Source organism: Diabrotica undecimpunctata, chromosome 2, assembly GCF_040954645.1.
Source record: "Diabrotica undecimpunctata isolate CICGRU chromosome 2, icDiaUnde3, whole genome shotgun sequence".
In the NCBI taxonomy this organism is placed as follows: domain Eukaryota; kingdom Metazoa; phylum Arthropoda; class Insecta; order Coleoptera; family Chrysomelidae; genus Diabrotica; species Diabrotica undecimpunctata.
In genome coordinates, this window is record NC_092804.1 from 132,779,465 (window position 1) to 132,805,934 (window position 26,470).

A 26,470-nucleotide genomic window follows, 5' to 3' on the forward strand; every position below is an offset into this window, starting at 1 on the left:
AAATTTAAAACAAACTTAAAACATATATAACTACAATCACAATAATTCACAGTTTAATAAATAAATAGATTTTTTAAACTTACCTTCTTACTACTATTTTTATTTGGAAAGGTGGCACAACTCACTGATAAAAATTTGACAAGAACTTTCTATTTTAAGGTTAAAAGATTCTATAGTTTCAGATAAGATTGTATAGATGACACTAATTAACTATGATGGTATTAATTACATTAAAAGTAATTTAAAAAGCTTATTATTTATGCTTAAATTGGAAAATTTTAACTACTGGTACAGTGTCAATTACTAGTACTTTTATTTTACGTTTGTAAAAATGAAAACAATTCTCAGCAGTAAAGACCTTAAATTAGAACTGAGAGTAAGAACTCTGATATTTACGTGTTTTCGATAAGAATCATCATCATCATTGGCTCCACAACCCATGGTGGGTCTTGGCCTGCTCAAGGAAAAGTCTCCATTCTCTCTTATTCTTCGCCTTGGCTTTCCAGTTTCGTACTCCCAACATTCTCAAGTCTTCCTCCACCTAATCCTTAATTCATGCTCTGGGTCTGCCTGCCCTTCTCACTCCATCTATTCTTTGGATATAAATATGTTTTGGCGGCTCCATATCATTCATTCTCTCTATGTGACCTAACCACCGCAGCCGGTTTATTTTGATGGACCTAATAATATCAGGTTTGTCATACACGCGGTAAAGTTCGAAATTTTAGCGTCTACGCCATAATCCGCCCTCCTGTACTCCTCCATAGATATGCCGGAGGATTTTACGTTCAAAGCATCTTAAAAGTTCTTCATCGCTCTTTGTCATCGTCCATATTTCCGACGCGTAGGTGAGGGTGGGCTTGATAAGAGTTCTGTATATTACTAGTTTCGTTCTTTTTGTTAACTAGGCTTGTTGTTAAAATTTTTTTTAATCCATAATAGGCTCTCTTCGCTAGATATATCCGTCTGTTAATTTCTGCACTTACTGCATTATTCTGATTAATTTGTGAGCCTAGGTATATAAACTCTCTTACTCCTTCGAAAGTATATGTTCCGATCGTTAGATCTTCGGGTTGTGCTGCTTGTATATAATTTGATACTTTCATATACTTCGTCTTACTAGTGTTAACCTCTAGTCCCATTCTTTTTGTTGCTGCTTCAAGCTTGCTTGAATGATTCGACCACGTCCGCCTTTCTTCTTGCAATAATGTCGATGTCATCGGCGTACGCTAGTAATTGTACGCTTCGATTAATAATAGTTCCTCTGGTTGTTATTCCAGATTCTCTTATCGCTTTCTCTAGTGCAATATTGAATAAAAGGCATGATAGGCTGTCTCCTTGTCTAAGTCCTATCTGAGACTGGAACTTTCTGGAAACTCCGTTCTGTACTCTAACTTTACACTCGACTCTTAAGAGGGTCGCTTTCAACAATTTTACTAAGTTTTCGATAAGAATACGAAATAATAAATACATGCAAGAAAAATAAGAATGTTACAATATCTGGGTCAAGTAATCAGGGGACAACGATATGAAATGTTAAGATTAATAATACTGGGAAAGATAAGATGAAAAGGAAGTATAGGAAGAAGGAGAATGTCATGGTTGAAAAATTTAAGAGGCTGGTTGCTAATATCCGACCTCTGATTGGGTGACGGCACTTAAAGAATAAGAAATGGACAGATAGGGGAATATACCAGTCATAACAATAAAAATTGGTACTATAATATAGCCCCAATAATAATAAAACATTTATAGGTGCATTAGTTAATATATTAACATTTATTATCAATCGTTAGCTGGCTTCTGTAGCCAGCTAACGATTGATAATAAATACATTTCTTTTTACTATTACTTAAAAAATAAATACACTTTTATATTTTTAATTAACAAAAAATTTTTTATTACATCGGTGTTGAATGTTTTTTGATAATTCTGTTTGTTATTCCACATATTCTAGTGTAGAAACAAATGCATCATGCATAGCATTCATGTAGAATCTTCGTAAAACCAGTCGATATTTTCTAATTTTAAATATAAATATTTTCTTCCATTTACTTATAATAAATGATCGTTTTTTTCTTTTTGATTTATTTTTAAGTTTTCTTTTATAAAATAATATTTCCCCAATTAAAACTAATCCTAAAAGCACAAAAAAAATGTATTAAGAAATTAACTAAAAAATTTATACCTAATATAATACAGTGCCGGCAAAAAATCTTTACATTGCCAAATAAATCACTAAATTCGAAGAACAATTTTAGTTTATTCTGCGTGTTTGTACTATACACAGTTGGCTTTGTGCAAGTAGTATTTGTTAAACTTCTTTTTTTATTTACACAGTAAAATTTGAGATCGTTAAATTCTAAATTTAAATGAAAATATGGGTCGAAAGAAACTCACACACAGGAGAAAGTTCGTGCTTTAACGTTCCTTGACAAAGGGGACTCTGTAATTACCGTAGCACGGGATATTCGTGTTTAAAGAGAGGCATTAGTCGAAACGGTCTGCGTCGTTGCCTCCAGGGACTTTTCCGGAAAAAAAACCTGGTTCTGGGGCTTCTAAAAAAAATCATCTAGGACTAATACCATCATCAAGCGTGAAGTAATGTTGAACCATTTCATAACTGCCACAGAACTAAAAAATAAACATCCTGATCTCCTTCAGAAAGTTTCAACAAGAACTATTCGTCACCGGCTTCAGAAAGATCTAGCATTACCAAGTCGATGTGCTGCTAAGAAGCCCTTGCTTACAAAAGCAATGAACAGAAAAAGATTAGATTTGTGTAAAAGTTATTAGCATTGCATAGCTGAAGAATGGAAAAAGTCATGTTCAGTTACGAAAGTACGTTTAGGTTAGTTAGAGGAAGCTCCAAATTTGTTTGTCGTTCACACACCGCATCAAGCTACGATCCAAAGTTTACAGTTAAAACCGTCAAACATCCTGAAAGTGTAATGCTATGGGATGCGTTTAGTGGAAATAAAGGAAAGTCAGTGTTGTACTTCTTGCCAAAGAATGTTACAATGGGAGCAAGCAACTATGTGACTGTTCTAGAACAACATTTTTTGAACTTGTGGGAAATTCATGAATGTGACTTCTTTATACCCTGCTCACAAAGCCAAGACAGTGCCAAAGTTTTTGAATAATCACAATATTAACGCCTATTGGAATGGCCAGGTAAACTCATCATCATCATCATTGGCTTTTACAACTCTTCGTGAGTTTTTGCCGCGTTTACTATTGCCTTCCATTGATTCCGATCCTGTGCTATTATTTCCCATGGCCTTACTTCCATCTTCTCCAGGTCTTCCCTGACTGCGTCTTTCCACCTTTTTCTAGGCCTTCCTGTCGATCTTCTACCATCTGGTCTTTTCCAAAACACATTGCTAATCAGTCTGTCGTCATCACTCCGTACCACGTGGCCTGCCCATCTTAATCTATTGGCTTTTATGTATCTTACGATGTTTCCTTTCCCGAAGAGAGTCTCTATTTTATTGTTGTATCTCCTCCTCCATTCATTTGTCACGCTGTCCCTGCAAGGACCATATATAATTCGCAGGATTTTGCGTTCCCATACTAATAGCTTATTGATTTCTTTCTTTCTCAATGTCCATGTTTCACTTCCATATGTCACTGCTGGTCGTATTATGGTTTTGTACATTTGGATTTTGGCACGCCTTGAGAGAAGCTTTGACCTCATTAGATGTTGAATGGCAAAGAATGATTTACGTGAACTCGCCCGACCTTAATCCCATCGAGAACGCCTGGAATATGATGAAAAATAAGGTTCAAGAGTATCGACCGAGCAAAATAAATGAGCTGAAAGATGAGATGAAGAGATTGTGGGTGACCATGGAAGAAGAATATTTCTTGAACCTTGCTCAATCCATGCCCAAGAGAATCCAGCTTGTCATCGACTACAGGGGTGATATGACAAAGTAATGATTTATGTGTTTCATTCACTATTTTTTTACCGTCACTGTATATAATTTAGCCGTTTAGATTGCCAACACCTCTGTAAAATTTAAACTTGGTAACCGATTATAATATTTTTTTTTTTCAGATATGTACGATGTGATGTTTTAGAATCTTGTTTAACATTATGTTGAGATTTTTTTTCATTTTCTCTATTTATGTATCCATTATTTAAATGATTGGCTTAATTCATTAAACTATTTTAAGAATATTTAATAGTTATTTTAAGTTTTACTAGCAAAATACTTACCGGAAAAAACGTTTCCAAAACATAGAAGATAAAAGTTGCCTTGCAACATTTTAAGACTAATTGGTTTTAATTTATCGTTTTCCTCCTCGGCTTTAGATTGCCTTTTTAAATCTTTATTAGTGTCTTTAGCTACATTCTCTGCAATTTCAGATGACGACAGTGATTTTTCTTTTCCCAATTTTTCATATTCGTTTTCAGTCATTTTTGTTATAATGCCAGCTTCAAATATTGCTATGAGTCTAAAAAATAGCCATGTACAGGTTGTTAGTAAATATGCACCGACACATTTCAGGGAGTGGTTCGAGATTCCATATAAAAAATAATGACAGTTTGCTATATAAGCATATGTCCGTAAATGCTTCGTTTTCGAGATAATGGGTGTTGAAATTTTTCTTACAAACTGACGATTCATTTATTTCTATGAAACCGGTTGAGATATGCAATTTAAATTGATTGGGTTTTAAGAGGTAATTATTGGTCATTTCTTGACATTCAATTTAGAATTTTATATTTAACACAGAAAAATGATACGCCACTGAGATATTTTAAATACAAACTAATTTTTGAATTCCTCGTTTAATTTTTCACAAAAAAACTTATTTTTCGTTTCTGTAATACATTATCAAGAAGTATCCAATACAATAATATTAAATCAGAACAATAACAGAAAGTAAGACTAATAACGTTTTTAAAATAGCAGCAAAGTTACAACAAATGTTTGAAATGATTTCCGTTACACATGACACAAGATTCAACTCTTCACCTCATTGATTTTCGTATTTGCGTAAATATTCCTCTTGTATTACTTATTGTCTCACAGCCGGCTATAACTCGATTCCTTAGATCATCAACAAATGCAAAAACCGCAATTGCAAAAATATAGAGGATTTAAATCCGGAGTTCGAGCAGGCCAATATTTCGTGATTACATACGTATTAAATACATTAATGCTAAAATGAGCTGGTGGACCATCATGCATAAACTATAAGTGTTATCTCAGCTGTAGGGATTTTTATTTAAAAAGAATGCGTTAACTTTTCATTACCCAAACTACGGTAAGATTCACTTGTTTGGATCGAAATGTGGATCGATTAAATGATCATCGCTTTAAATGTTTTTAAATATTTAAAAATAAGCTTTAAAGATTCCATTTGGATTTTCTTCTTTTTCTTCCTCTTTATAAGCAATTCTGCTTGGTCATTGGTTGATTAATACCTCTATGGAAGGTTGTCACATCATCTTTTGCTTGGTCTTCCGATACTGCTTTTGCCGATTGATGACTTATCTCTTGCTATTTTGACGACACGGGTTTCCTCCATTCTGCGTATGTGGTTATTCCATTCTTTTTTCTATTTTGTGTCCATTCATTTATACACTGTACGTTACATTTTCCTCGAGTGTCTTCACTTCTCTTTCGATATCCCAGCGTATTTCCTGTAATTCTTCTCAGTGCTCTCATCTCTGCCGTTTCCAGTAGCCTTTGCGTTGTGGCTGTGTCGGTTTTTGTTTCTGAAGCATATGTCATTATTGGTCTTACACTGGCTTTATAAATTCTTGACGTCATCTCAGTATTAATGTGTCTGTTTCGTCATATAGTATTATTAAGGCATCCTGCCAGTGTATTTGCTTTTTGTACTTGATCTCTCACTTCTTTTTCCAGGTTTTCATAGCTGGACAGTGTAATTCCCAGGTATTTTATTTCCATTACTTGTTCAATATTGATGCCATCAATTTCTATTTTACATCTGGTTAATTCTTTGCTGACTACTATTGTTTTAGTTTTCTGACATGAGATTGTCATATTAAATTCTTTTGCTCTTATGTTAAATCTGTGGACCAGTCTTTGCAGACTATCTTCATCTTGGGCTATCACTATTGCGTCGTCTGCGTAACAGAGTATTTTTATTTCTTTGTTCCCCATTGTGTATTCTCTTCCTTTGTTAACGCTTTTGGTGATTTCATCCATGATCAAATTGAAGAGCATGAGGCTCAATGAATCGACTTGTCTTATTCCGCTACCGATTTTTATAGGTTCTGTAAGTTGTCCATCTATTCTGACTTCCATTTTGTTGTTCCATTTTTGTTGTTTTGGCAGATGTTTTCGATAGATTTGATAATATTTTGGGAAACTTCTCTGTTATACAGAAGATGGATTACATCTTTGAGTCTTACTCTGTCAAACGCTTTCTTTAGGTCAATCAGACACAATTGGATTTTCTTTGGCCCATAAATGATTATTATGGAAATTTCGTATAAAATGCCTAAAGTAGCCCCTTATATAAACAAAACACCATTTAAAGAAGAATGCGTTGGCAAAAAAGTGAGCGCGGAAAAGCTTCTAGGTAGTAGACTTCTAGATCATGTTGTTTAAGAATTTTAAACATAGTTAAGTTGCTTGTTGTTTTTTCTATTAGTTGGGCAGTTCGTACTTATCAAGGACGTCAGCAGTCAGCTATTTGTTTCTTAAAATGTACCATTTTGGCGCAAACGTTGGTGAAGACGAGCTAATATTTTATGATGGAGGTACTCTACTTCCTGAGTACAACTCAGCATACAATCGTTGAGATTGTCGATAATTTCCATTACTTCGACCATAAAAGACAAAATACATGTCTGACAATTCCGTTTTGTAAAATTTTCCAATCTTTTCGGTTAGAGGAAAATTAATTATTAAAAATGATATTAAAGCAAACTAAAAGCTTAATGATGAAGAAACGTTAATTTGACATTTTGTATTTAACACATTAGAAAAATATTGACATAAAAAGAAGTCTGGAACGGTTAAATTGGGTGATCTAGACGGCCAGTGCAAATCACTAAAACAAGATATTATTAAGCGACTCGAAAATGCTTTCTTCAGAATATCGGTTGTGGCTCGAGCAGTGTGCGCCGTTGCACTGTCCTGTGGAACGATATGGTTTCAAATTCCAATTCATCCAATTGAGGAAAAAAAATTTTGGTAATCATGGCTCTGAGTGCGCGTCGTCTACAGTCGTCGTTTGGTCTGTAGCGTTCTCAAAGAAAAATGGCCTGATTACTCCTTTAGCGTAAACAGCATATCACGCAGTAACTTTGAGCAGGTGTAATGGCTCTTTGTGTGTGATACACGGATTTTTGTAGCCCCAGAAATGATAATTATGTGTATTCACGTAACCACTAAGATGAAAATGAGCCTCATCGCTCATGATAATTGTCGATGAACAATCGTCCTCCTCTTCGTTGAGATTCAGGATGGCTCGAGCGTAGGGTAGACACATTTAGCGGTCAAGAGCTAACAGCTAATGGACTGTTTGCACTTTGTAAGGCAACATCTTCAAATCTTTCAGAATGCAGAAAATTCTGCGTAGGGACCGCCGGCCAATAGCGAATTGCGTGACACATCATCTTGTCGATGTTCCGGGCTCCTCTTCAACATCTTGAGTAACAGACGTGATATTCTCAGCAGAACGGCTGCTTCGAAGCTATCCAGCTCTTATAGTAGTCAACATAAAATATATAATTAAGCCGCAAAAATATTTCCATACATCATAAAAAATGTTGTTAATTTCATATTTACAATTAAAAAAAAATAAATTAAAGAATTTCGGTAAATTGGCATTATATTCGCAAAATAACTGCTTGTTCCAACATATAGTTGTTAGGGCTCGTAGTACCTTTTATCTAATTCTTATTTTGTAATAGTATAGGCCTGTACAATCATTTTAAGAGTCAATGCTTTTGTATTTTCTTTCTCTTTTTTCTGTAAAATTTTTCAAGTAGCTTTTTCTTCTATGCGAAGCATTTCTGTAAAATTTTTCAAGTAGCTTTTTCTTCTATGCGAAGCATTCTGTTATTCCCGATGAAGTGACCAACAGTAATCACCCATCATGTTGATGTTCCACCGTCCCTGGTGTCGTTTCTCCATCACCTTAATATCATGGTGGAATCGTTTGCCTTGTTCTTCACTGACATCACCCAGATTTTCAGGGAAAAAGTCAAGATGGTTGGCCATTCATTAGACCACCAATATCATGGCAGTAGACCAAATCCCCTTTCTGTCTAAAAAACTGAGCAAACTGTTGATCTTTGTACCTGAACTTGTAAATAGATATACCAGGTGACAACAAATTCTTTTCTTTTAATCTTGAGACAAGCAATTCTGATTTTTCCTTTGTTAAACCCAAATCTCTTACTAAGTTATCTAACTTAGCTTGTGTCAACAACTGTGGTTGTAAATTTTCTGAAGGATACTGAAATTCACCATCACTTCCTGGACCACTTTCATCAGATTTTGATTCACTAGTATTTAAAATGTCATCAATACGTAGAGGAGGTTCGGAGACTGGCAGTTCAGGTCCATGCTCTACCGGACGGATAGCAGACGGGAGGTTAGGATAAACAATCACTTTCTTATTTTCAGAGTTGTATCCATTGTTGTGTACATCGACAGCACAAAAATAAAAATCATTTAAATGATTTTATCCACACCATAGGCATTGCAAATCTTAAAGCTTTCTTTCTTCGACCACTTCTTTAAATCTGAATCTTAAAACACAAACATACCATACATTGTGAGGAGCCCAACCTTTGTCTTGGTCACCAATTTTCACACCAAAATATGCAAAATATACCTTTTTACAATTAATACATAATATTTGTATTATATCTATAGTTAACCTTTTAATGTTAATGTAAATTATTTAAACAAAGGACCCTGTTACATGAGCCCTAATGTTGTCGCGTTAGCAGCGCCACGTTAGCGTCAACCCAACTGGACAATGACACTACCAAAGGATATATTCTTTGGCACTACCGGTCGCGTTAGTACCGCGCAGTTCTCGCGTTGCACATAGCTTACAATAAGTTATACGTAGCGCTGACAACGTTTACAAAGTGATCCTAACGAGACGCAACTACGGTCACGTATAAGTGCTAACGTCCGTCGCTGGGACCGTGTATTTATGCATGTTCTAGTACTATAAATTTTACAAATTTTTTAAATTTAATTACTTCAAGGGACATAACAAATACAGTTTTATTTAAAATAAACACATTAAAATTTATATTTACAAACATTTATTTTCACAAAATAATTCATTAAAAATAAACTTAAAAAACAAGCAACTATTACAAAAACTGAGAAAAATCCTTAAAGTATTACTATAAACAAAAAATTGGTTTAATTATTTTTAAACTAAAGATAAATTTATCCACTTAAATAACCACATTTAAACAATTCTAATAATACGAGGTAACTTTAAAATTAAAAAAAGTCAATCTTTTTCTGAACATTCCATACCTATGATACCCATTATGTGTTTCCATTTTGCGCATTCAACGTGATATCAAACATTTCTCAGAGTCGGATAATTATCATCCTTGGTATGTTTGTTGCAATGTCTCCAAGTCTTGCATGTGGTTCAGGTTCAACCAATGGCATACCCATTGTCTCTAAAAATGTTCTTCTAAGTGTTGTGCGTTGGGCTATTCGAGCTGAATTACACTTGTGTATTATAAATGAATTTATGCCAGCGATATTCAATATTGTATAAAAAATCACCATGGGCCAGCGATTAGTCAATCTTGTACAAAATTGTAGTTTTCACACACATCTTATCAATAGTGTCCACTTCTTCTTTGGTGACGTTTTAATCAATTATTATGTTAAGCTGTGCATCCAACGTATCACCTTCATAATGCGTTGTTGACATCAGGAGTACCACTTTGTTCGGTTTTGGAATATATGTACCAATAATGCATTTATCTTGAAATGCAAACATACTCGTAGAAGGACGCCTATTTGCAGGCGCAAACTTCAAAGGCAGTTCTGACTTATTTCTTCGAAGAGTTCCAATTATAGTAAGCTGATGATTGGCCAGTAATGTATCAGTTAGCTGCTTACTGGTAAAAAAATTATCAAGAGTAATATTTCTATAGGTACCCTAGATAGATCTGCACATGCGTATTACTAAATTCAAAGTCTTTGTGTTTGCTCGTAGGGTTCATGTGGTTGCTGACCAACATAAATTTCTAAATTTGAGGTATATGCTTTATTATCATCAGTCAAAGCATATATTTTTATACCGTACCTATTTGATTTTTTGGTAAATAAACCTTGAACCCACAACGCCCTCTAAAAGCTTCTAATTTTTCATCAATTGAACAATAGTTTGATATGGTATAGTGCTGTGGCAAATTGGAGTTGAAATTTTTAAAAAATGTTCGTCTAGGATCTAGTTTATCTGTTGTTTGTCTTGCTGAACGAGTTTATTTATTATCAAAGCGAATAAATGCCAATAAAAATTTAAATCGCTCGTATGACAATGTGAAATATTTCTAAGGAAGCACCGTTTTTTCTAAACAAGTCGCGAGAATTGAGATTGTATTCTTAAGCTGCTATGTACAACAGGCCCATAGGTGATGTTATTTCTAGTATATCCGTCTTTCTATAGGTTCTATTAAGAGGATCAAGATGTAGTTCAACATTTATGTTTAGTCTCCTCTATTATAAAACAGCCCAAATATAATTCAAGATTAATTTCTCCCTAGCACCCCCCTTTACACCTGTTGCATGCGTAACTCAATGTTCTGCTTTTGTACGCATTCACTTAAGATGCTTACAGCACTTAGTTTATTTATCCTTACCAAGAAAAATAGGAATTCATCGGCAAATATTTCCTGCTTCTGCCTCATGCTCTCATGCAAAACATAATTGTCTGCTTCTGATATATCCTGTTCACTATCTGTATCGAGATATTGTATTTCAACTTAATCTTCTTCAGAATTATCCGCTGAATCATTGCATTCCAATTCATCATTATCAACTTTCTCTAGAAGTCTCTGCAAATAATTCTGCTCTTCCTCGTAGTTCATTTCGATTTGTATGAAGTGAAAAAAATTATATTTTATTTACTAAACAAACAACGCTAAAAGTTACAATCCTCACCTTTAGTACAATCATAAAAGCTAACACTCGTCTCTAAGACTAAAATAATGCATTTATTTTATCTATCGATCGATAATAGGTACGATCCTATGGTCGGAGCGAGGGTCGGTGCCTCGTTATGAGCGCCCACTTAGTTCAACAAGCTTTTGTGAGACCAGGCGTTAGCACTGAAAGGTCAAACCCCACAAAAGATCATCATGAACTGTGATCAGGGTGTGGTGGATTTTTGCCGCTGACACTGACAATGAGAGTGAAATATAGTTTACTTACATTTTATTGATTTCTTCTATAAAAGGACATCCCAATTGTAACGCAATAGCAGAGTACGCTGTATTTAGTTTCTCGCTCAGATGAAAATTACTAGGACCTAAAAGAACAAACAACTGCTTAGTTGTAGAACAATATGTGCAATTTAAATTAATGATTATGTTTTTACCAAATCGTTGAATATCGAAAAACAATGTTTCTCTTCCCCCCATCACTGCTATATTTCTCGAATCTCGTACCATCTTCACTCCCACTTCCACAGAATCTACTAAAATATCGTTGTATCCTTGTTTTAGAATCATCAAATTGTATAATCTAGAATATATTCCAGTACCATTCTAAAAAACAAGAACGAAAAAAATTATGTTTAATAATATTTACTATAATTAAAAAAATAAGGAATTCAAAATGAAAATTAAAAATCAATTTGTGATAAATAGTTTTAGCCACATTGTGTATTTATATAATTTTTTACCTCCAAAAATCCATGAGACGAACTATGTTTTTCTATGTACAGTTTGTAGCCTCTAGACGTCATCGCATGTTCTAATTGATACAGATTATGAATAGCTTTTTCTAAAATACAGAGCCAGAGTTTACTATTAAAACTGAATAACAACTCAATAACAACAGTTGGAAAAATTACCTCTTCCAGGTCTAGCTAACAAAGAAGTTAAATTAGCTGAATACATATCGCTAATTACGTAAGTAGCTGAAAAAGATAACAGGATGATAAAGAATCTTGTTTTGTTGTTTGATTTTGGTTCGCGTCCAGCTAAAACCAAAGAAAAAAAATTGTAGATAAATAACTGAAAACATACATTTTTTTATGTAAACTACAGTACATATTTCTCCAAACTTTTAAAACAAGATATGCGAAAGTGAAAACTTTCACTGTGTGGGTCCTGGCCTCCTCAATAATTTTTCTCTAGTTATCCATATTCATCGTCTTCCTCCGCAAAGCAAGTATTGCCATATTTCTTATGTCTTCATCGATGTTATCAAGGAACCTTGTTCTCAGTCTCCCGAGCCCCCAGATACTACTTCACTGATCACTAACCACTAACGCGGTTCAACCCGGAAGACTGTTGAGTTTAATTGTAATATTAATTCTTGGAATAGTATTAATCTTAGCTCTAGGTTTAATTGTAGTAACGGCGAAAATCTTTCGGAACATATATATACAAGCTATACGCTCCCAAAGAAGCTGAATCGGTTTTCACTTGAAGATCCTTTTTGTGTGGGGATCATCCCATTCTGGGTTTGGTTTTACAGTTTCTGGTGTGACTTCACTGTTTCCACTACTTTTCTTCATTCTTCTCTCTTTTTGATTGTCCTTCCTATATATTTAATGTTCATACTCCTTAAGTCTTCTTCCACTTGTGTCCGTCTCAGTTTAGGTCTGGCTCTGGTTCTTTTACCTGGTGGTATCCATTCGGTTATAACTCTCAACGGATATGTCGATACCATCTAATTCTTTGTGCTTTTATTGCTATAAACTATGTTTTCTAGACTCATCCATTCTTGTATTTCGTGATTCATCCATAGTCTTGCTTCCTCTTTGTTTTCCCTTTGTGGTCCCAGTATTTTTCTCACAATCTTCCTCTCAAAAACTTTCAAATGCTCTTCTTCTCTTGCTGTTAATGTAAATGTTTCTGCAGCATATACTACTATTGGTCTTACGGTCGTTTTGTAGATTCTCATTTTTTTGTTTCGGCTTATCTTCTTATCTCTAAACATTTTTCTAGAGAACGCTGTATTTCCCGTTTGAATTATTCTTCTCATATCTACATTTTCATTTCTTTTATTGACTAATACTCCCAAATATTTGAATGTTTCAACCTCTTCGAAACTGTGTGCATCTATTGTCAGTTTTGTCATTTGTGTCTTCTTTTTCTTGCTTACGTTCATGAATTTTGTTTTATTTTCATTTATTTCCAGTTCTCTCAGTTTGGCTTCGTTTTCTATTTCTTGGAAGGTTTTCTTTAATGCCCTTTTATTTGTTGCTACTATGGTTATATCGTTAGCATATCCTATTATTTGTACTGCATTCTTGTTTATAGTTCCTGCGTTTGACAGCTTTTTTATTACCTTGTCTAGTGATAGAATAAAAAGTACCGTTGAGAGCGCATCTTCTTGTCTTATATCTCTCCATTTTCTATTTTTATTATTTCTGTTCTTTCTCTTCCGGTGTCTAATGTTGCTTGAGATCATTTTTCTTGTGTTTAGTTTGTCAAACGCCTGTTTAAAGTCTAGGAAAAGTATATCTGTTTCTCCATCGTACTCGAATGTTTTCTCTATCACTTGTTTTAGCGTATGTATAGCGTCTATTGTGGATCTTCCTTTTCTGAAACGGTACTGGTAACCTCCTATGCTTTGTTCTGTATATATATTGTTAGTCTGTCTCTAATTATACCAGTCCTGACATTCAGTAAATTGATTGCTCGGTAGTTTTTGCATATTGTATAGCCTCCTAGTTTTGGAATTGTCACCATAATTGCCTTCTTCCTTTCTTCGGGCATTACTTTACTCCATATATTCTGTATAGTGTCTCCCCACCCTATTTAATAAGTTCCGCACACATTCCATCTTCTCCCTGTGTTTTCCCGTTTTTAAGTTTGTACATTTTATCTTTCAATTATGTATAGGTCAATTCTTCTTCTTCTTCATCTTGTTCCGTGCTCGATATTGTTTCTCTTTCGTCTCCTCTATCCGTTTCTTGATATATTTCTTAGAAAATACCTCTGCCATTTTTCTGCTTCTATAGCTATATTAGCTATCCGTTTTCAGTTACCTAGTTTTCTTCTACTTTTTTATTGTTTTGTTTTCGATTTAAACAATTCCTTTGTCTTTTGCCTTTGATCTTTGTATTTTTCTCGTTCCTCTTCTTTGCTTGTGCTTAAATATTTCACTTTGTTTTATTCTTTTCTTCCACTGCTAATTAGCACTCATCGTTAAACCAATTATTTCTTCTTTTATTTTGCGCTTTGCCAACCACTCTATCTGTTGCATTGTTTATTCCTTGTTAGATTTTTTCCACTGTTCCTCCATTTGTTGTTCTTTGAACTGCATCTCTGTATTTACTTCTTATACAAATCTTCTTTTTTACTTCATTCTCTTTTAATTTATCTACGTCCCATTTTCTCTGTGCTTTTCGCCTTTCATATTTTGTTGTTTTTATTTTACATTTTATAATCACTAGCATACAGTCCGAATCGATGTTGCTCCCTCTGTGAGGTCTATCGTCATTTATCGACTGTTTGTTTGTCTTTTTAATTAGTACATGGTGTATTTGATTTTCCTCCAGGCTTTCTGGTCCCATTCATGTTATTTTGTGTATGTATTTGTGTTTAGATCTCGTGCTACTTATGTACATGTTTAATGCCGCTGCTAAATTACATAGTCTTTCTCTATTATTGTTTGTTGTGTCATGTATTGAGTTTTCATTACTTTTTGTTAAAATCTAGGTCTCTGAGTCATATGTTGAAATCGGGCGTATTATTGTTTTGTAGAGATTTCTTCTTCTTCTTGTGCCACTCCTATCGGAGATTGGAAATCATCAAGGCTATCCTGACCTTGTTTACAGCTGACCTAAAGAGTTCATTAGTGGTACAGCCAAACCACTCTCTTAAATTACGCAACCATGACATTCTTCTACGGCCTGGATTCCGTTTTCCTTTTATTTTTCCTTGCATTATATTTTGAAGTAATGCGTATTTATGTCCTCTCATCAGGTGACCCAAATATTCGAGTTTTCTTCGTTTGATCGTTGACAAAATTTCTGGGTCTTTTCCTATCCTTCGCATTACTTCAAAGTTTGTGACTCTTTCAACCCAACTTATCTGCAGCATACGACGGTAGCACCACATCTCCAAACTTTCAATATTTTTTATGTTGTTCTGTTTGAGAGTCCAGGCCTCTATACCGTATAATAGCGTGTTAAATACGTAGCCCCTTAGCATTCTTAATCGTAGAGGGATGCTTATGTAGAGATTCACCTTTTTATTTATCGATATAATTGAGGATTTAAAAAGAAAATTGAGCCCAGATAAGTTCGTAGGATTTGTGGTTGCGTGCTTATTTTCATATATTTCATTTTGTTGGTGTTTATTATTAAGCTCATTTTTGTTTCCGATTAAGATTAAGTTTGTAAGTCCATTGCCAATATGACAATATTGATATCATCAGTATAGGTAAGGATTTGCACTGATTTGTGACACACGTATTACTTTTTCCAGAGTCAGATTGAATAGTATACAGGAGAGAGTTGATACATTCCAAGTCTCCCTGGCGCAGATAAAAATTTAATTACCCAGACTGGATTCCCTCAATTCGTATTCTACATTTAACTTTTTTAAGTGTTAGTTTTGTTAAACTAGGATTTATTAGTAGTTCATTACTCTGAACATTTGTTTTCTATTTACAGCGTCGTAAGCTGCCTTGTAGTATATAAATATGTGGTGAGTATCTATGCTACAGTCCAGTGATTTTTCTAAAATTTGTCTCAGAGTTACAATCTAATGAATCGTTCTGCTTAATGGTGCCATAAGCTGGCACAGTATAGTGGGGAATATAGTGTAAAGTATTGCAATATTATAATCACTGGGGAGGGCTTTCTATATCCGTATTTTTTTTCTGAGCTACTGTAGAGCATAAAAAGAACTAAAAATCGACCCACCTAACTACAGAGGAATAACGCTGTTCCAATCTACATCAAAATTGCTATAAAAATCTTGTCACAGAAATTAATTAACATCGTAGGCACATCAGAAGAACAACAAGCATTCAGAACCAATAGATCTACAACCGACACGATCTTCATACTACGACAACTAGTAGAAAAGTCCATAGAGTTCAACAAACCTCATTTCCTTTTCTTTGTGGATCTCACAAAAGCATTTGACAGCGTCCAACTAAAAGGGGTAATGAAGAATAAAAGGAAACATGGACTGGCCGAAGAAATAAACATTTCAGCAGTCAGGAAGTGGGACAGCCTCAGTCGGAATCTCTTTAACATAATCATGGACAAAATAATAGAAAGCATAAATGAAACCCACATTGGCCACAAAATGGGAAAACGAGCTTTGAGTATCCTTTGCTATGCGGATGATGCAGTAATTATAGCAGATGACCTCAAGTGCCTACGTTACAGATTCAACATAACCGCACACGAGTTAAACATCTTATACCTATCCCACGAAAAGACCCAGCTAATGGCATGAATTTTAACTACCTCGGAATAAATGTATCGTACGGTAGAAATACTGCAGAGGCAGTAAAAAACAAGTCAACAAGACAGCCAGAATATCGGGATACTTGGGAGATAGCATATTGAGGAAAAAATATATGAGCGGATAGATCAAAATCCGGATATATGAAACATTTCTAAGGCCAGTACTAACATAAGCAACAGTAATAAGAGCTAGAACGTCGCTTACAAGAAGATTGATGGGAATGATTGATGATTGATGACGAATAATGACGAATTGAATGATTGATGAGAAATGAAATATTATTTATTTATTTAATAACGGAATAATCCCAATAACAGTAAAAATACAATAATACAAAAAAATAAACTTATAAAAGTACAAGAGACCTATTAAGTTGACTCAAACTAGTATTAAATAGGTCAACATCTGAGTTATTTCACAATCTCATGTATCTGTGTAACGTATTGTTATTACCATATTATGTTCGATGAAGGGGGATATTAAAAGTAGTTGTATGACGTAAGGCTAAATATTGAACAATAAATCTGATTTTATTCAGCAGGTAAGGACAATCAATAAGACTATTTATAATTTTAAAAATAAAAGCAGCACCTGAAATATGCCGCCTAATACTAAGTGGTGGTAATTCTAGTAATTGCTCGATATTAGTATAATCATGATTAAGAACAATATTATCAGTTCTAAATACACAGTAGATTAAGAACCTATGTTAAATAACTTCTAATGTGTCAACCTGACATTGAAAGTAGGTTGACCATACTACACAACAATATTCCAAGATGGATCTTACAAGGCAACAATAAACTAATCTAGTTACATTTATAGAAAAATACTTACAATTTCTTGTGACAAAACAAGTAATTTAGAAGCCTTTATGGATATTAAGTTGATATGCTCCACCAAGAAAAGTCTTTCATCTAAAGTAACTTTCAAGTCTTTAAAGAAGAGACATACTTAAGAGGTTGCGCATCAATGAAATAAATTGTACCAATCCTGTTCACCTTTCAGATAAAACTGATATAACAATACTTATTAGCATTTAAATAAAGACCATTTCACCTACTCCAATTATATAAACGATCATGATCAGCTTGTGAAGACAACTGATCTCTAAAATCTCCTATAACCCTCCAGAACTACAAGTCATCAGCAAACATTAAACACTGACTGCTAAAAAGCAGCTCACAGTATCATTAACAAATATGTTGAAAAAAATACGTGATATGTGTCTTCCCTTCGGAGCATCTCAGATGATCATTACCTGAGGTGCTCCGAATAAACATGAAATCCCACAGAAAGCAATTTTGCAAGAAGAATTTGATGATCAACACGATCAAATGCTTTACTGTGTAGCATTTTTAAATTCTTTGGTATATATTGAAATCACCCCGTATGTATTAAATCACCGAAGAATATGTTCAATGTATTTCTGTTTCCTATCGTACAAGTTAAATTTTTTTAAGTCGCCGAGGTCGATAATAAACACATTTTAGAGTTTTTTTACATATCCCAGATGCATATTTCTTCGGTATTCTTTGATCGAGAGCCACTTTAGGATATTGCGCGTTAAATAAATATTCCCGTTTATAGGTTTGGTTTTTACCCAGTTGGGCTAATGACTTTTAAAGAGAATTACATCACTCTCGCTGAGGCCGCTGTCAGGGGCAGTTGGTCTCAGTTTAGTCCAAATTTTTCGTCAAATTTGTAATGTTTTTTCGTTTTTCGTCTTATGTTATGGAAAATATGTAGTTTAATGAGCAGTTAATAGTGCAGTTATAAGGTGTGGAAGAGAAGTCATTGAGAACAGGCGCAGTGTGTTGTCGGAAAAACTGGCAAATTTGTTGAAAAAAAGTGATTTATACACAATGTAATGTGTCAGTTCTGATAAGAATAATCACTGTTTTTTATTTGTATGCCGTCTCTCATCTGAAATATTTGTAAAACGGCGTTTTTTTTCAACAAATTTGAAAGATAACCACATGTTCCATTGTTGAGTTTTTAAGGAGATGAGTTTCCAAAGTTTGCGTCCAGTGCCAACTTCAGTCTCAATTTGTTTGCCCTAAGAAGCCGTTTCAGAACATTTTTCGCAGTTTGGAGATGAATTCTTTTTGTGTGACAGAGAACCTAACTACAGTTCCACCCCCAGAAATTTTAGTAAGTCCAGTTCCTAACCCCAGAAATTGTAGTGAAATCCAGGTAACTCTTTTGTGTTGTTTTTTAAAGTAAAAATAAACATTTTCTAATAATAATTGCTTTCATAACAGTTTAAGAAATTGTGATAATTAAAATTGTAGACGTTAGGGCGTGGCTTAGCGGTCATATTAATTGTTTTCAGTTTTAAAATTAAATATTGACATCTGACAGCTAGTTTTATTTTTTTTTAACATTTGGTAAATACCTAATCATAATAGAGATTTTGTTTTTGTTTTTTTTTTGTAAAGAAGGTTAACCTCTATGCATAGTTTTATTTAAAAAGCTATTTTTTCATTTTTAATAATTTATTTCTGCTACAAATTGTCGCCCATTAACAATTGTAAGTTTTGTAGTATCTCCAACTTCAAGAGTTTGTTAACTGATAAAACATAGTAAGTGTCTTTCTCTGTTATTTTGTATTTATTTTTGTAACTATTAATATAGTATTATTGTACCATTTCCTTTTGTAACTGTTTGTGGTGAGACAGCAATAAATATTTAATTTTTTCCCTAAACCAATTTGTTTATTTATTAAAAAAAAAAGTTTCTAACCCCTTTTTATGTTTTTAGGGAGAAAGAACCTTCTCTTTCATCCAGCAGGAAGATTCTTCAAAGCGACTTCCTTATTTTAAATAGCTTGGGAACCTTCTTGTTTGTTTGTCCAGGAGATTTATGTAAGTACCCCTTTGTTTTATTTTGGTAGTTACCCCATTTCAGTCCCCTTGTCCTTCACTTATACACGACCCAGTTCTCCAAATAAACCCTGAGTGGCCGTTCGCCAACGTTTCGATTTGTTTTGCTTGCCCTATCTCCACCCCAGTAATTTCTGTCCCCAATTTTCAACCCCCCATAGCAATACTCTATGTGGTAGGCAAAATAATCACTACAACTAAAATCGATATATATTGCATCCACCTGTTTTTAAACTTCGATTTGTTTCATAAAATTATTATGGGGGAATTTCTCTCAGATATATAATAAGGGATTAGAATACATTAAAAGAAACTGGAGTCCAGGGTGTGGTGAGATGGACACGAGCACGACGCCGCAAATGGAGAGATCATGTCGACAGAATGGACCCAAAAAGAATCGCAAAATTGGCAAAAGCACATAAACCCAATATAAAAAGACCACTAGGAATACCCTCGAAAAGGTGGTATGACATCAAGTTGGACATCAAGATAACAAGAGCTGGGATGATAGAATAAACTGGACCATATCCTACAACAACAAGAAGAAGAGTGTTCCAGAAATGAACATATTGTTTTAAAATATAAAATAAAAATGTAATTCTTTAGACTTTTCCTAGTGTAAAATAACTAGAACAGTCACTTCATCAAGTTTGTTCGCGACACCCGACTGACTGGCGTCTGAACCTCTTAAATATTTTTCATACCTAAATAAAATAGGAGTAATCTTCACGTTCACGCATCAAGTAGTGATTTATCAGTTTAAGTTCACACATCGCGATCGAGGCATCGAGTATTTAAAAACTCTCAATTCACGTATTAAATACTTCTCTCCGCCGAATTCGGGCATTTTCTCATTTTCGGTTTTCTTTTACGTGTTATAAAGAAAGAATTTTTGATATTGTATAGTAAGCTACGGCCGTATTGGGCCTCTATACTCTTAAAAGATTTAATTATAAATCGATAAACTCAAAAGTGCTTTTATTTCTCTGGAGCTATATTTGCTCATATTAAGAATCCTTATCCTTCAACGGTCACTGAAGAACCAAACCTATGGATATACATCCAGTTACAAGTCCTTTGAAGTAAGGCTTGGAATCCAAAGATTTCCATCCCTCTTATGTAGGTAGCCAGTCTCAAAGGCTCCCTCAAAGAGTATACTCATAATTAAAAAAAGCTTATTGATTTATTCTGTATTTACAAAATATGTTTATTTTAAATATTTGTTCATACTTACTCTGTTTTAATAAAATGGTTACTGTAAACCACGTGCAATCAAAAAATAATCTGGAGTAGGACCGAACTTTAAATCTTGGTTGCCATAAATTGGGCAAAGCTATAAGTAAGTATAAAACAGGACCAACAGCAATTACTGTTAGACCGATAGCTGGCCAAACCTAAAAATATGTTTCTATTAATTATTTAAAATATTTCATTTTGTATCTACATTGCAAATTTTCTTGTTGGTGCTTTAGATATATCAACGTCAATAATCTAAGTCTCTCACTAAACTTTTCCTGATTTTTTCTCCTCTTTACTGCCGCCAAAACATTCATCCTTTTTTTCATAAAAAAAACTTTTTCTCATAAAATTTAAGTCCGGATTATAAGTAATTTGTTTTTTTGTTTATCACATTTATGTTTATTAACTATTTTAATCCTTTTGTGGTGAATTGCAGATAGTTCCAGTCGTTAAAGGGCCATTATGAATATTAATCCATCAATAGAAAAAATTAAGTATGTGTGTAGGACGAGTAGGAGAATTTAAATAATTTGGCTCATATATAACGGATACAAAAGTAAGAATGCTGCGATACTACGTTTTCTCTGTCCTTTTTTATGGTATTGAATTGTGGACCTTGAACGAAGATATGTGAAGAAAACTGGAAGCATTTTAGATGTGGCTATATCGGAGAATGCTTAAGATCCCGTGGACTGACCGAGTCACAAATAAGAAGGTCCTTAGAAAAATGAATAAGAACCGAGAGGTACTGACCACCATCAAATCCCGAAAGTTACAGTTCTTCGGGCATAAAGACCCTCAGAATCTGGTTCAATACAACATCTGTGCAGCTTAGATAAAGATTAAGATAAAGATTGCCATGATGATCGCCAACATTCGTAACGGATAGGCACATCAAGAAGAATAACGGAAAATGGGACACTAGATTGAGAAATTGTCCACAGAATACAGGCTGGTTGATTTAACTGGAAGCGAATAGGAAAGATATACCTATCCGAATATATATATCCGAAAGGAAAGATATACTAGAGTGTGTGAGACCTGCATTGGTGAAATGGCGGAGAAGTGGGGCCTGTAACGATAGTACAGGAAATGAAGGTGAAGGTAGCTGAACTGAAAATGTTATGGTTGATGTTAAGTAAGACTAGAAGGGACTAGATTAGGAACGACATGGTTAGGGAAAGAGTCAGGATGACTACATTTTCAAAAAAGATTCAAGATTAAATAGTGCAATGGTTTGGTCACGTCAGATGTAAAGATGATAAATATGTGGGACGAAGTATAGAGCTGTTAGAAGTTAAGGAAAAGAGAAGTAGACGAAAACTGAGAAGTAGATGGAAGGACGGTTTGGCAGAGGACTTGGATAAAGGTTTAAATGAAGAAGACACGATGGACAGAAATGAGTGGCTACGAAGAGTAACGAACAACGATCCTTGAGAAGGGAAAAGCTGAGCAAGAAGATGAATAGAATTAACGGAGAAACCCAATGATTTCAATTTGAACATTTTCTAGACCATAGCCATTGTGTGTCACTGACCTAACCTAACCTAACCTAACCTAATATATCTTTCATAAGTTATACTTTCTCCATTTTTGGTATGGGTTAGATAAATAGATAGATAAATTTAGAGAGGCGGCTTTTTGGCCTATTCCAATGCGACCTTTTCAGATCTATTGTGGTTTTCTAGTCCTAGATAACATTCTCTAGCCTGACCCTTTTTATAACGTCTAGTAGCTTCGAGACTGTACCTTCCATGTAGCTATTTGCCGGTGGATTTTCTTCTCCTAATGCAAAGAACCGCACATTTTCCAGACTATCACACTGACATAAAATGTGCTCTGCTGTTTCTTCTTCGAGGTGACAGAATCTGCACAGATCATCATTTGATAATCCCGTCAGCTTCAAATGCTTATTCAGCTTACAGTGCCCTGTTAGAAGACCTACTATGGCTTTGACTGTTTTCCTGTCTTTGCTTATTAGGTCTGCCGTAAGTTTTGGCAAATGTTCTGTAATGAACTGTTTCGCCTGTCTGTTATGGTGAATTCCTCCACCATTCCAGAAATTTGTGAATTACCCACTTCCTTGTAGCCGTTCTTGATACTGACTTTGCAACGCCGCAGAAGGGTTCCGGTCCAATGAATGGTATTGATGAGCCTTCTTTGGCCGTTTCATCTGCTTTTTCATTGCCCTTATGACCCTCGTGTCCCGGTACCCAGACTACCGTAATCCCATACTAGCTTATAATTGACCTCTACAGAATTGAGTGCCTTAAGCGCTGCCTAACTATCTGTGAAGATGGCAACTGAACAGAACGTTCTTTTCTGCCTTTCTTTTTCTTCCACGCAGTGATGGATTGCCGTTATTTCCATCTGGAAAACTGTCACATCCTCCTAAACTTACCGGGAAATGTATTGCTTGGTTTGTCCCTACTATGCCGGCCCCCACACCCTCCGATCTTTTTGAGCCATCCGTGTACCAGGTAGCAGCAGCTTGTATGGGTACACCTTTATTCCAGTCTTTCCTGCCTGGTATATTAATTGTGAACTTATTGTTAAAGCTATATCTCGTAGCTGTTGCATCGATGGGTTTCCACATCACCATATCGGCTTTTAGCTCCTATTAGCTTTCTGTTGTCAGCACCATGCATCTGGCTTATATGTCGCTGACTATGGATTAATCTGTGCATCACGGATCTGGCTTCGCCCTGTATAAAGATATGAAGTAGTGGTAGAGATTTAGCAGGACTTTCAACGATGCAGTAGGAGTTGTTTTTTGTTTTTGGTATGGGTTACTTAGGGTCATGACCGAGTAAGTGCAGCCTTTTGTGTTCTTCCCCCGTCGAATTTTGTCCGATTTCCATGATGAGTAGAATATGTTTTCTCATTTTTGTCGTGATGGTATGACTGTTCATCATTGCACCTACCATAAGATCGCTAATAACGGCAATTACCTGGTGGTTTATCACTTGGCTTAACTTATAACTTAGATCAATGCAGTTGCTCATGATGACATATGTGAGAGTTGGATGTCCTATGCGGACCAGTTTACTAAGACCTTCTTTCGTCGATGATGCTGGATATGGCTGTTCTAATAGACACATCGTACTACATAATATGACACATCCTATTATGCTATGCTATGCAAGTACAGCCCTTTAATATAATGTAGTTTCTTAAATATTGGATATTATATATAGGCAGGGTGTCTCAGAGTAGATTTTAGTTTTTAAATTAATAAAACTCGGTGTCAGAACCTGTTAGAAAAACATTTATTAGGAAAATAGACACACAGAACATGCGGATTTTATTTCTTAAATAACACTTTCGTTAGATGTTGACCATCTCGCTCGTAGCACTCTTGCAATCTGGAGCGCAAATTGAGAAAGACGCGCTCACACATATCCACTGGAATGTTGTTAATAGCGTTGCGAATATTTTGCTTCAGCTCTTCGATGGTGGCTGGTGGGTTAGCGTAGACGATGTTTTACGCTTACCCACGATAGGGGTAAGGTCAGGTGATCTTGGGGGAAAACGAATATCACCATTTTGTGGAATCAGTGTGCCTGGAAACATTTCTGTTAGGGCGTTTATTGAAATGTTCGCTGTGTGTGGCGTAGCACCGTCTTTCTGGAACCATGTATTACCTGGATTATACCCTGGAAAATTATTCAATTCTGGACGTAGCCAATTCCGCAACATAGCAGTGTATCGTGCACTATTAACAGTTAGTTCTAGTTCTTAGTGATAAGTGTAAAACTGTAATAAATATATAAAGATTCTAATAAACTTGTAAGTGTTATAAATGTAGAACCTTTGATAATAAATAGAGACAATAAATTAGATTAATAAAAATACTGCAGTGGTGTCAGAAAAAGTGGAATAGTAAATAAATAGTGAAAATGACTACGATCTATGAGCTCACAGTTACGAATTTAAGAAGACATCTCGAGGATAGAGAATTAGCTTCTACCAGAAAAAAGGCCGATTTAGTCCAACGACTAAAGAACGCTTTGGAGGAAGAGGGTTTAGACCCGGAAACTTATATATTTGAAGATAAACATGCTACTGATATCTCGTCGATTTCGAAAGTTTCTTGTGATGTGGCCAAAGTTTCTGGTGATGTGGCCAACGTTTCTGGTGACATCGCATCATAAGAGAACAAAGTTTCTGGAGATATTTCGAAAGTTTCTGGTGACATCGCATATTAGAGAGCAAAGTTTCTGACGATATTTCGAAAGTTTCTTCTGATGTAGCCAAAGTTTCTGGTGACATCGCATCATTAGAAGACAAAGTTTTTAACGAGATTTCTTCTCTGGAAAGCAAAGTTTCTGCTAACATCTCTTTGGAAATCTCTTAAGTCACTTCTGAGATATCTGTCCTCGACGATACAATATCGTCGTTAAAAGACCAAGTACTGCCGATATGTTGGCCTTTGAAAAAAGATATGGAAAGAGATGGAAAGGAAGATGGAGGAAACAGGAACAGCAGAGAGAGGAAACAATCCAATTACAGTAGAGATAAAAGAAGAAGAGACGAAATGTAAGTTGGAAACACGGCCGAAATTTGAAGGAAGTGGAGGTTCTGTTCGTGTGAAAGTCCCAACTTTCGACGGAAAATCGTCATGGAACAACTACATGAAACAGTTCGAATAAGCTGCAAGAGCGAATGGATGGTCTGAAAAAGAAAAGGCTGTAAACCTGACTATCGCTCTTCGAGGAGATGCCTTAGATATGCTTCAGACCATAGCCGTAGAGGAGACGGATGATTTCGAACAACTGAAGAAGAGGTTAAATATGTGATATGGCCACGAACATTTGGATCATGTATATCAGTCGCAGCTTAAAAATCGAAGACAGAAGAAAGATGAGGCTCTTCAAGAATATGAGGTAGATATTGCCAGATTAGTACGATATGCTTATTCAACAGCTCCCGAAGACATGATGGAAAAATTGGCCGTTCAAATATTTATTGATGGTCAAATATTTATTGATTTGATGGTCTTCATTGATCATGAAATGCAGAGAACACTGCGATTAGCTCGTCACAAGATGCTGGTTGATGTCTTATCCGCCTCCCTCGAATACGAGTCAGCTACACAGGCCTCTGGCAGGTACAGTAAAGTTAGGACTGTAAAAGAGGAAGGAGATGAAGAAAAACATGACCAGCTCGTTAATATGATGAAAAGTATTATATACAAGAAAACGAAGACCATAAAATCAAGAAACTCACCATCAGGAAAACTAGAACGAGTCGGCCTTAGGATGACAGCTTCGACCCGTAACTTTTCCAAGGACCCTCTCATACTAATAGCTTCTTTGAAATGTGGAGATAGTGTATATGTAGATGGAGACATAAATGGTAAAAGGCATACGTTGTTGGTGGACACCGGAGCGACCAGAACCATTATACGCCCGACGACAGTTATAAATAGCCGTAAGAAACTGTTACCAACGAGGTTGCGACTTCGGACCGCTACAGGTGAAAGTGCCAACATTTATGGAGAAATCCAGGTACAATTGGGAATTGGAGCAGAAAAGTTCGTCCATACTGTTATAGTTGCTGACATCGAAGAGGATGTTATATTAGGAATGGACGTAATGAATATGCATGGATTCCAATTGGATTTTAAGAATAAGGTAATCAAAGTTGGCAAAGAGGAGGTATTTCTTCATCCACATGATGACAACACTGTGCAAGC

At 35.2% G+C, this 26,470-nt stretch overlaps 1 protein-coding gene across 1 annotated transcript in view; it reads right to left on the reverse strand.

The window, feature by feature from the left end:
* Nucleotides 1-1,863: 1,863 nt before the first annotated feature.
* Nucleotides 1,864-26,470, reverse strand: part of LOC140433923 (ionotropic receptor 40a-like) — a 74,377-nt gene continuing 49,770 nt past the window's right edge. Inside the window, exons 8-14 of the mRNA XM_072521895.1 lie at nucleotides 20,768-20,927; nucleotides 12,061-12,189; nucleotides 11,890-11,990; nucleotides 11,584-11,752; nucleotides 11,418-11,514; nucleotides 4,223-4,461; nucleotides 1,864-2,139 (exon numbers count right to left, since the gene is read on the reverse strand). Coding sequence (XP_072377996.1) covers nucleotides 1,940-2,139; nucleotides 4,223-4,461; nucleotides 11,418-11,514; nucleotides 11,584-11,752; nucleotides 11,890-11,990; nucleotides 12,061-12,189; nucleotides 20,768-20,927 — 1,095 coding nt within the window. The 3' untranslated portion in view covers nucleotides 1,864-1,939. The remainder of the gene's footprint in view (nucleotides 2,140-4,222; nucleotides 4,462-11,417; nucleotides 11,515-11,583; nucleotides 11,753-11,889; nucleotides 11,991-12,060; nucleotides 12,190-20,767; nucleotides 20,928-26,470) is intronic.